This window comes from Halichoerus grypus, chromosome 13 (genome assembly GCF_964656455.1).
Source record: "Halichoerus grypus chromosome 13, mHalGry1.hap1.1, whole genome shotgun sequence".
Lineage (NCBI taxonomy): Eukaryota > Metazoa > Chordata > Mammalia > Carnivora > Phocidae > Halichoerus > Halichoerus grypus.
In genome coordinates, this window is record NC_135724.1 from 24,945,523 (window position 1) to 24,955,564 (window position 10,042).

General features: G+C 55.0%; 1 protein-coding gene across 4 annotated transcripts in view; it reads left to right on the forward strand.

Annotated features, from left to right (window-relative positions):
• SMAD7 (SMAD family member 7) overlaps nucleotides 1–9,818 on the forward strand; it is a 31,728-nt gene extending 21,910 nt beyond the window's left edge. For all 4 annotated transcript variants that reach the window (XM_078060356.1, XM_078060357.1, XM_036078194.2 and 1 more), the window contains one exon: nucleotides 7,776–9,818. In XM_078060356.1, coding sequence (XP_077916482.1) covers nucleotides 7,776–8,314 — 539 coding nt within the window. In that variant the 3' untranslated portion in view covers nucleotides 8,315–9,818. The remainder of the gene's footprint in view (nucleotides 1–7,775) is intronic.
• The last annotated feature ends 224 nt before the right edge of the window (nucleotides 9,819–10,042 follow it).

Here is a 10,042-nt window from a genome sequence, read left to right on the forward strand (position 1 = left end):
GGTTTTCCTACCCTCTAGAAAAGCTGGAGCTGTGTGGGGGGATGGGAGGGGCAGGGCAGGGCCCGTGTCTGGGTCCTTTAATACTGGACTGCCTTTCGGGGCACTGGAGGTCAGTGTGCACGAGGCTTTATTAAAAGGAGGCCCCCCTGCAAAAGCAGCTCACTGCAGAGCCCCCAGACCTGCAGAACCAGGCGAGAACTGTTCTGTACCTCTGGGGGTCGTGTCCTGTAAAACAATTGACGTATGCATCCATTTTCATTAAGATTCTTACTGAGTTTGAACATTTAGCCCACATACTTACAAGGGGTCAACACAGAGAAGAAAATGAGGGACCTTTTGGTGGTTTAAGAGATGATTCTTTGGTTGGATTCATGGATGCATTCCTACTTGGGAATCCACATGTGGAAGTTGTGGGGAGGTGTCTCTGGTCTTTCCAGGAGGGAGGTGGGGGGGGGTAAGCCTGGAGATTTGACTTGGACATCTTCCTGTTGGGTGATGGCCCCACCTCTTGTTGTGTCTTCCTGGGAGTGGCCAGGGTCCTCCCAGTGGGCAGGCAGGTGCGCAGATACATGTCATGCAGGGCTGGGGGGCTGTCTGCGTGCAGGTATGTGAATGCCCTTTCTGAAGAGAGCTGCTGAGTTATTTGGGAGCGGGTAACGGTGGGAACTTTATGGTGCACGTTGGAGGGGAAGAGTCTTGAGCTTCAAACTTGAAATGATGAGGCTGGGTGCACACTAACAACAGCCAGAGAGGCCCATTTATTGTAAATATTATGAATGGAGTTGGCCGGGCTGGGAGTCCCCACCCTTCCTCTGAGTCCTCTCAGAGCCCGGCAGAGCTGGCCTCCTCAGAAGGCAGGCAGCCGGGTACACGCTATAATTTGCATGGCTGAGGGCTGGGGCACAGGAAGCCGTGTCAGCCCGGCTGGCGAGACAGACGGGAGCTCTTGATTTGTGTGGCTTCCCTCCCCTGCCCGGCACTGCCCTCGATTATATTCTCTGCTGGCCAAATACTGCTCTTAGAAGGGTCCCCCGGGCCGGGGGCTGTTGCCTTGGACATTTGAGGGACTTGGGAGACGGGTGGGGCCCGTTTGGGGAGCGGGAAGAGGGGGAGTCCATTTTAGCTTTAGTAACTGATTACTCATCATAATTTGTAAGGCGCAGTCACGAATCAGTCTCCTAGACCGGCGGGATCTGCCAAATCGGTGAGCTCAAGAGAGCTCGCAGGAGGAGGGTGGTGATGGGCGAGAAACGTGAGGGTGCCAGGCCTGGGTGGACATTGGACGCGTAGTGGTGATACGGCAGACCCTCCCCCGGGGACCCGCCTTTTCCTGAGGGTGAGGAACGACGAGACGGAGAGAGCGCAGTTCGGAACTCCCAAGTTTAAAAAGAAAACCGGTTTACAGATGGACACAGCAAAATCTGACTCAAATCTCCTTTGCCTTTTGATTTTGTTTTGTCTTTTTTTTTTTTTTTAAAGATTTTATTTATTTATTTGAGAGAGAGAATGAGAGACCGAGTATGAGAGGGAAGACGGTCAGAGGGAGAAGCAGACCCCCCGCTGAGCAGGGATCCCGATGCGGGACTCGATCCTGGGACTCCAGGATCATGACCTGAACCGAAGGCAGTCGCTAAACCAACTGAGCCTCCCAGGCGCCCCTGATTTTGTTTTGTCTTAATTGTTGCAGATTAAATGCAAAAATGTGCCAGGCTCCCCAAAGTGATTTTCTTATTTTCTGGAAGGTAGTAAAAATAATGGAACCAGCGTTAATACTGATCGGGCACTTCTGTGAATCACAGAGTGTAGCCAGAGACTGGAGAGCCCGAAGGGGGCCCGTTGTGCCCTAGCCTCCTACATATTAGTTAGGGATGGGTCAGACTGAGCCTCTGGGAGGGCAGGCCACTTGGCCAAGATCATAGAGCGGCTTTGCTGGCAAAGAAACCTGGTTCATTGCCCGCTTGGTGCGGGGGAGCTGGACCCCACGCTCAGCCCTAAAGAAGGCGTCAGATTTCCAAAGCGTGTTCCGAAGGACACTTAATTTTTTTCCTCTAGTATTTGGAAAGGGCCAGGAGCCTCAGAGGACGGAGGTGGCTACCCACTGCGGCTCCCCCGGCCAGTATTACGGCCTTGAGTTCCAGCTCTGTTTGGCAAGTGATCTGTGCCTCTTTTCCCCCTTCTTCAGCATAAAGACAGTAATGGGATGCGACCTCATAGGGTTGTCATGATCCCCTTCCACGGGCCTGTACATAGTAAATGCTTATTAGGTGCGGGCATGGCCCAGACTGTTCACTTCCCTGGGGGGGAGAGGAGGTGGGTAGCGTTTTCTAAGCAGTTGGAGAACCCAAGACAAGATGTCTGAGAGATGAGACCAGCATGTGTAGGCACAAGCCAGGTCCTGGCCCGTGGCCACTTTGTATCATATTGTCACAACAGCTCTATGAGGCTGGCCCTGGGAGCTCCGTTTTAGGGAAGAACTTAAGTCACTGCCAAGGTACCATGGGAGGTCGGTCTGAACGGGGTGTGTGACCCCACAGCTGGGGGTGGGGGGTATTAACACAACCCCAGAGTTCCCGGGGGGGGGCGGGTTTTGGGGAGCTCAGCTGGTTGGGCCCCAGGGACCAGGGCGCGAGTACCCCGGCCTCTGAAGCAGACCCTATGCTACCCCCTGCCCCGCCCCTCGCCCCCAGTCCAGCCACCTCAGTGGAGAGATCTTGTTGCAGAGCTCTGAAAACAGCCCAGCTTTCTCAGCCCTGCCTTCTACCAGCTAGAATCCGTTTCCTGATCTCTTTAGTGGAGGAGCTTGGGGTAGTGGTGATGGGTTGAGTCTGAGCGTTTTCAGGGCTAACCAGAAGTGTTTCAAGTGTGTTTCATCCCCTATGGGTAACTTGTTCCAAACCCCAGGGTTGTCCGTAGGAATCCGAGGGAGCCCTGGCGGAATCTTCGGTGTTCTGGATGAGGTCGTAAACAAGGCAGATGAGAACTCGCTCCAGAACCTGAATTGAGCCCAGACACCTCAGCAAGTGTTTACGTGTCTCCTTTGAGTTCATTTGCGTCTTGGACAAGAGACCCGGCAGGGTTCCTGGTTCATTGCGAGTGTTTGGGTTGAGAGGAGATGGGACGGATCGGCACCTGGGTCCCCTGTTATCTCGGTCCTTGTCCCCGAAGTGGGCTGGTTGCTCTCCGAACAGCCAGTTCCCGACCAGGGTGGGGAACAGGGCTGACCGGGTGCTGTTAACCTTTGAGATGTCTGAGGTGGGGGGAGGACAGGATGAGGCAACCCTTGGTGGCGCCTGAGTACCGAGGAGGGAGGACCCTGGACCTGCGGCAGGCGGGGCGTGGCCGTGTTTGCGTTCCAGGGTTGCCAGGTTTAACTTCTGTGTCTCCCTGTGTGCCCTTTGCTTGCCCTCACCCAGCTGCGTGAAGGCAGCCGTGTCTGCCCAGTCTCCCTCTGCTGGGCTGCCGGGGAGGGGGCGTGCAGGCCTTGTCCCACTGTGGGATTTTTAGCAGAGACATCTTCCTTTTTATTTTTTTAAGATTTTATTTATTTGAGAGAGAGAGCGCAAGAGCGGGGGAGAGGGGGAGGGAGAAGCGGACTCCCCGCTGAGCCCAATGCAGGACTCGATCCCAGGACCCCAGGATCATGACCTGAGCCGAAGGCAGACGCTTCACCGACTGAGCCACCCGGGTGCCCCAAGACATCTCCCTTTATAATCCAAGTGCCTCGCAGAGATGAGAGTGGGTGAGACCCCTCCTTGCCCACCTTTTACTCCCGCCCACTGTGTTCCTGTCCCGAAAGGCCAGAATCTCGGGGACCCCTTTCCCCAGCAGCACTCCTGTGCGTGCCCTGTTCTCAGGGCCCCACTGGGTGTTTTTGGAATGGTCCTGCCTCTTTGGCCCTCACGGTCGACTTCGTAAGTGAGAGACCAGAAATGGTACCATTGAGTCCCTGAGCTTGCTCTGTCCTCCCTCCCTCCATGTCTCTTCATGTCCCCACACCTTCAAATAACAATGGAAAATCCTGGGGTCTGGTCACCTGCTGCCATTGAGAACCCCAGGCGTGAGAGTCATTCATGAGCCTCCGCTCTTCTAGAAGGGTCAGGTCTGTTCATTCATGACCAGGGTAATTAAATAACTCTTTGTAAGAGGCAGGGAGCTCCTTGTTAAGTGGTCTTCCCTAATGCAAGTGCAAACACAAGTAAAATCCTTTCCCTTCTCAACAGCCACCCCCCTTCCTTTTAAAGGGTAGATTTTTATGCTTTAAGGGAAATGAAGAAGGGGAGGGGGAAAACAACCTTAAAGGAATTTTAGGCGGATTCAGCATTTTTCTGGGGTTGCTCCAAAAATTCCCTAAACTGTAATAAAAAGAAAAAATTGTGAGCAGGCATCTGATTAGTTGGCTTTTTACAACACAGCTTTTCTTTTGGATGCTTTAAAATGCACAAATACGGTTTTAAAACAAGCCCCTGTATAGTTTTCAGAGGAGGGAGAGAAGTTGCTGAAAATACCGGAAAAGGTTGTAAAGCTGAGGGAAGTTAACAAGGGCCTGTGAGTCTTGCCTTTGGCTTCTCCTCATGGAAGCCAAAGTCAGGCTTCTGAGGCTCTTCCTTAGTCCTGGGAATGAGGGAGCCTTTTCTGTGTGAGAGCCTCCCCGCTCCTCCCCCTGTGGCCAGGGAAGCCCCTCTAGGAGCTAAACGTTCACACAGACCTTTGTGGGGAGACGCTTGTGGGCTGTGGCCCAGTTCAAGGAACTGTGCTTCTCTGAAGAAAGATGATGCTGAGTGTTTCCCAGAAATAGCCCAAATGGTGGGGAATTTGGGGCAAAGCTCTGAGTTGGCAACGTGGGATGTTGTCCCGGGCCCCCAGAAATGGTAATGCGGTAAAGAGGCCTCCGCTGGTGGGATGGTTCTGCTGGAAGGCATGTTCCTGTGTGCAGAGCTGGCCCGGGAGCAGTGAGGAGAGGGGGTATCCAGGTGCTGGGAGGCTGGGGGTGACCGTGGGGCAGGCTTGGAGGGGCAGGACCGGGGAGGAGCCGGCGAGGGTCCTGCTGTGGCGGCTTAGGGCACCTAGTGGACTTCCAGGGGTCTTGTTCACACACAGGGACACCCATACGCCGCTGGTGATCTGGGCAGGGCCATTAACCTCCACAGAAAAAGGCTTTTTCCAGGGATGTCTGGCAGCAAATTGCTGGGTGGACTGGCGGGCTACACAGATGAAAGAGAAATCCGCCAGAACTCTTCCCCCTCGCCGCCCCCCCCGCCCCCAGGGCTCCCGGCCAGTCCAGTCGACCTCAGGCCCCAGTCCCCGCCCGGCTTCCCCTGCCCCCAGAGGCTGCTGGGCAGACGGGGCCCCCACCCCTTTCTGGTGGGCCTGGTACAGGCAACTTGATCCCGGGCCCCCACCCTGCCCCTCCTCCCCATCCTCCTCCTCTTCCCCGCTAGCGGGTGCCAGGTTTCAGGGGGGCCGAGCTCCATGAAACAAAGTATGGTGAGGCCCCACCGAGGGTCTCCTGAACCTTCCTCCCAGCGACTCCCCCAGTCTTCTTTCCAGACCGGGTTTGTTGTCCCGAGTGGGGATAATGAGCGAGAGCTTCTTACGTTTCAAAACACCCTCCTCCCCAAAACAGCAGGGCCGTCGTGCCTTCCAGAAGAGGGCTTCCTCCTTCCCAGCAAACTTGCACGCCAGAGGATTCTTATTTACATGGATGTTATGGGTCTTCGGTGTAGCCTTCAGAGCCAAACTCCCTCGACGAGAAAGTTCAAAGATTGCCAGCACTCACGAGTTTATTAGCAGTTGATGGATACTTTGCAGAAACAAGTTAATGCCTGATGAGTCACCTCTGCTTGGAGCCCTTGTCCCTCTCTTGTTTTTCCATATGTTCCAGAGTGTACGCACGCAAACACACACATGCTCACATAACACACTCACACGTGTGCTCACACTCGTGGACATGCAGCCTCTCTCACACTTGTGCTTTATAGAACCATGGGCCAGGGGTGACAGGCCAGTTTTCTGGGGTTGATTTTCGGGGGGCGATTGAGAGCGAGCAGGGAGCCCTCAGCTTCCCCATTTCGTGTAGCTGGGTAGGCGTTTGAGAAGGCAGTTGTGTGTGTGTGGGGGGGGGGGGGTCTGTAGGAGACGGCGGCCGCTCAGGGTGCGCGAGTGCGTGGCTGCCTCCGTGGGTCCCAGTGCACATTTGTGCAGGGTTAGAACACCTCCATGCAAGACAACTGCTGCTTAAAAAAAAAAAAGTTCCCGAAGCTGACTGGTGCCCAGGTCCCGACACGCCGGTAAAGGTTGGAAGCAGCTGTGTGCGGAGCTGCCCTGGGAGTACCCAGCCTGCCGGGGCAGCACGACACGGGTCCCCGAGCCCTCCTCCACCCCCGGCTGCCAGGCTCTATCAGCGTCGACCCTCAGTTGTTCCCAAACCAAAAAGGCCAGACAGACAAACACAGAAAACCCTTCTCACAGCCCACCCCCGCCTTCAGGCCCTGAACCCCCAGTGAGTGAGAAGCGAGGGCTGCAGGGGAAGGCAGGAGGCCTCTGCCGCCTGCCTTTCCCCATTTTTGTTAACAAATACAAGACTTCCGGTCTCCGCCCTGCCGCCACAAACCACAGCGTTCCTGCGTTCCTGCAGCCTGGCCCGGCCGGGGAGATTTATGGTTCCCAGTCTGAGGCCTGCCCTGCTGGCTCCAGCTTAAGAAGGAGTTGGAATGCCAGCCGCTGGGGCTCCCTTTCCCTCCATATGATCCCCCCCAACCCCCCTTTAAAGAGCTCTGAGCGCCTGTTAGGAAAGTCACCTTACCAGAATCACCCCAGTCTCCTGGCTGCCCGGGAAGAACCAAGTCTAGGGGAGCTGGGGGTGGCGGTGGGGGGGACCTGGAGGGGACAAGGCAAAGTGTCTACATGCTTCTGGGGAGGGAGGGGAGAGAGGGGGGGTACGACAGGCAGAGAAGGGCACTCAGGGAAGGTGAACCCATTGCAGACACACAGCCTTCTGTCTGGGCTGGAGGAAGCTCGTCAAGGCAGTCTGGGTTAACACCGATCTGCGTGCTGTCATTTGGCATTTGGACTGAATTCACCCTTTGTGTACAGAGCTGCTGACACACTGAGAGCCGAGTTCTGTTAGGAAGGGAGATGTTTTTGCCCCAAACCACCTGCACCTCCCATTTTTATCCAAAAGCACTCCTTTATAACCGAGGTGCTGATCGGAGAGGTCGGTGACAGAGACACCGCCTCGTAGGGGACCCTGGAGTCTGGAGACTTGGGTTGTGGGTCCGGCTGTGTCATCTGTGGGGCCCGAGCAGCAGGCTTTCTGGGGCCTGGTTTTCTTCCTGAGGAGGACCAGGGGCTCTTAGAGCAGCGAGCTTTTCAGGTTCCATTGAATTTAAAGGGCCATCTGGGAGGCCTTTTTGCCCCCAAAACCGGGACCAGTGAAGTTGCTAAGGGTTCCCTGGCTTCTGAGCTCTGCAGGGATGGGGCTTCCTTTGGCCCCACGGGCAAACACGCTGGTGTCCTGGGTCCCTGACCAGTTGGGGGCAGTGGAGGGAGGAGGCACCCCATGAGCCTCGTGTTTAAAGGCGGGTTCTTCCATCACGGGGCTCCAGCGCTAGGACTGCCGAGCCGGCCGCTTACCCAGCACCACCATCACCTCCTCTGTCTAATGAGAGCCGAGGTGGTCTTGGGCTCCGTGTGTATAGGTGCGCCTTGATTGGTGGAGGAGGAGGAGAACGCCAGCCCCCATCACCACCAACCGTGTCTGCCATCTTGTTTTGCAGATTCCCAACTTCTTCTAGAGCCTGGGGATCGGTCACACTGGTGCGTGGTGGCATACTGGGAGGAGAAGACGAGAGTGGGGAGGCTCTACTGTGTCCAGGAGCCCTCCCTGGATATCTTCTATGATCTACCTCAGGGGAATGGCTTTTGCCTCGGACAGCTCAATTCGGACAACAAGAGTCAGCTGGTGCAGAAGGTGCGGAGCAAGATCGGCTGCGGCATCCAGCTCACGCGGGAGGTGGACGGCGTGTGGGTGTACAACCGCAGCACTTACCCCATCTTCATCAAGTCAGCCACACTGGACAATCCGGACTCCAGGACGCTGTTGGTACACAAAGTGTTCCCCGGCTTCTCCATCAAGGCTTTTGACTACGAGAAAGCGTACAGCCTGCGGCGGCCCAACGACCACGAGTTCATGCAGCAGCCGTGGACGGGCTTCACCGTGCAGATCAGCTTCGTGAAGGGCTGGGGCCAGTGCTACACCCGCCAGTTCATCAGCAGCTGCCCGTGCTGGCTGGAGGTCATCTTCAACAGCCGGTAGCCCCGCGGGGGGACGACGGGGTGGGAGCCGAGCCGGCCCAGTCCAAACTACTTTGCTGCTACTACTTTTCCTCCCGAGTGCTTGCTTTTCATGCAGACTCCTTGGTCGTCGTCGTGTGTTGTTGTTTTTCTCCCCCCCCTCCTTGTTGTTCTTGTTTATGTTCTGTTTTGTTCTTTGAGAAATAGCTTATGAAAAGAATTGTCGGGGGGTTTTTTTGGGGGGGGGGTGGCGGGGTATGGCTGGCAGAACACCCCAGTAGGAAAAGGGGAAGCAAGAATCCGTACCAGCAAACATACAAGGATGGGGAGCGGGCCCTCACTTTGGGGTCCTCGATTCCCTTGGCAGGGCGGATGTGAGGGCACGTGCGCGTGTGTTTCTTACGGGGCTGGCTCTGCGGGGAGGTCTGTGCTCCAGGCGCTGTCTCTCCTGCCCTTTGGACGTGCTCAGCAGGCAGAGGCCGTACCTGGGCAAGCCGCTAGCTGGGGTTCCAGCAGCTGCCAGAAGCCAGGCTCTGTCCCGCTCCCCCCACCCCGCTTCTCCCCTCCCCTTCCAGGACAGGGGCCTGTCTGCAGGCTTCTTAGAAGCAACGCTGCAAAGAGGCTGAACCAGAACCAGCTGTTCCATGCTTGTCTTCCTCCCCGTCCAGCCACCCTGCTGTCCTTGTCGCGTCTTTCTTTTTTGGCCATCTGCTCCTGGATATCTCTGAGATGGGCTTCCCGAGGGCTGCCCGGCCTCCCCGGGGCAGTATTGCCCACCCAGGGCCCCTCCCAAGCCCCTCAGCCTCTCCCCTGCCCTGGTCTCATCAGGTTCCCCTCCCCTCCCCCCACCCCACCCCTGCCCCGGACTCAGAAAACCAGCTCAGCACTTTCCTCCCCTCTGCCGCCTATGTGTTGAGCTCTGCTGTTAGACCAGCGAGGGGAGCAGCCCTGGGAGGGAGACTTCTCGGCAGCCCCCCTTCCCACCAAGAAGGATTCGGTCCATCATAACCCAAGGTACCGCCCTGGGCTGACACCTAACTCTTTCATTTCTTCTACAACTCATACACTCGTATGATACGTTGACACTGCTCTTAGCTCAATGAGCATGTTTAGACTTTAACATAAGCTATTTTTCTAACTACAAAGGTTTAAATGAACAAGAGAAGCATTCTCATTGGAAATTTAGCATTGTAGTGCTTTGAGAGAGAAAGGACTCCTGAAAAAAAAAAAAAAACCCTGAGATTTATTAAAGAAAAAATGTATTTTATGTTATATATAAATATATTATTACTTGTAAATATAAAGACGTTTTATAAGCATCATTATTTATGTATTGTGCAATGTGTATAAACAAGAAAAATAAAGAAAAGATGCACTTTGCTTTAATATAAATGCAAATAACAAATGCCAAATTAAAAAAGATAAACACGAGATTGGTGTTTTTTTCTATGGGTGTTATCACCTGGCTGAATGTTTTTCTAAAGGAGTTTATGTTCCATTAAACAATTTTTAAAATGTATACTTGATTCCATGTCCTCCAGCTCCTTTTTTCTTGTGGTGGGAGGGGAGTAGGGGGGAGCGTTTCATCTCAGCTGATTGGGAAGGAGGATGGGATGCGGAGGTATGGTCCCAGGAACCTGGGTCCCTCCAGTTTCCGCTTGTTACTCCGTACTTGACATCACATCCTGAGCCCCACTGCACCTTTCCCAGAGGAAGGTCACCGTCACACTGGATTTCAAGACCCCTACCC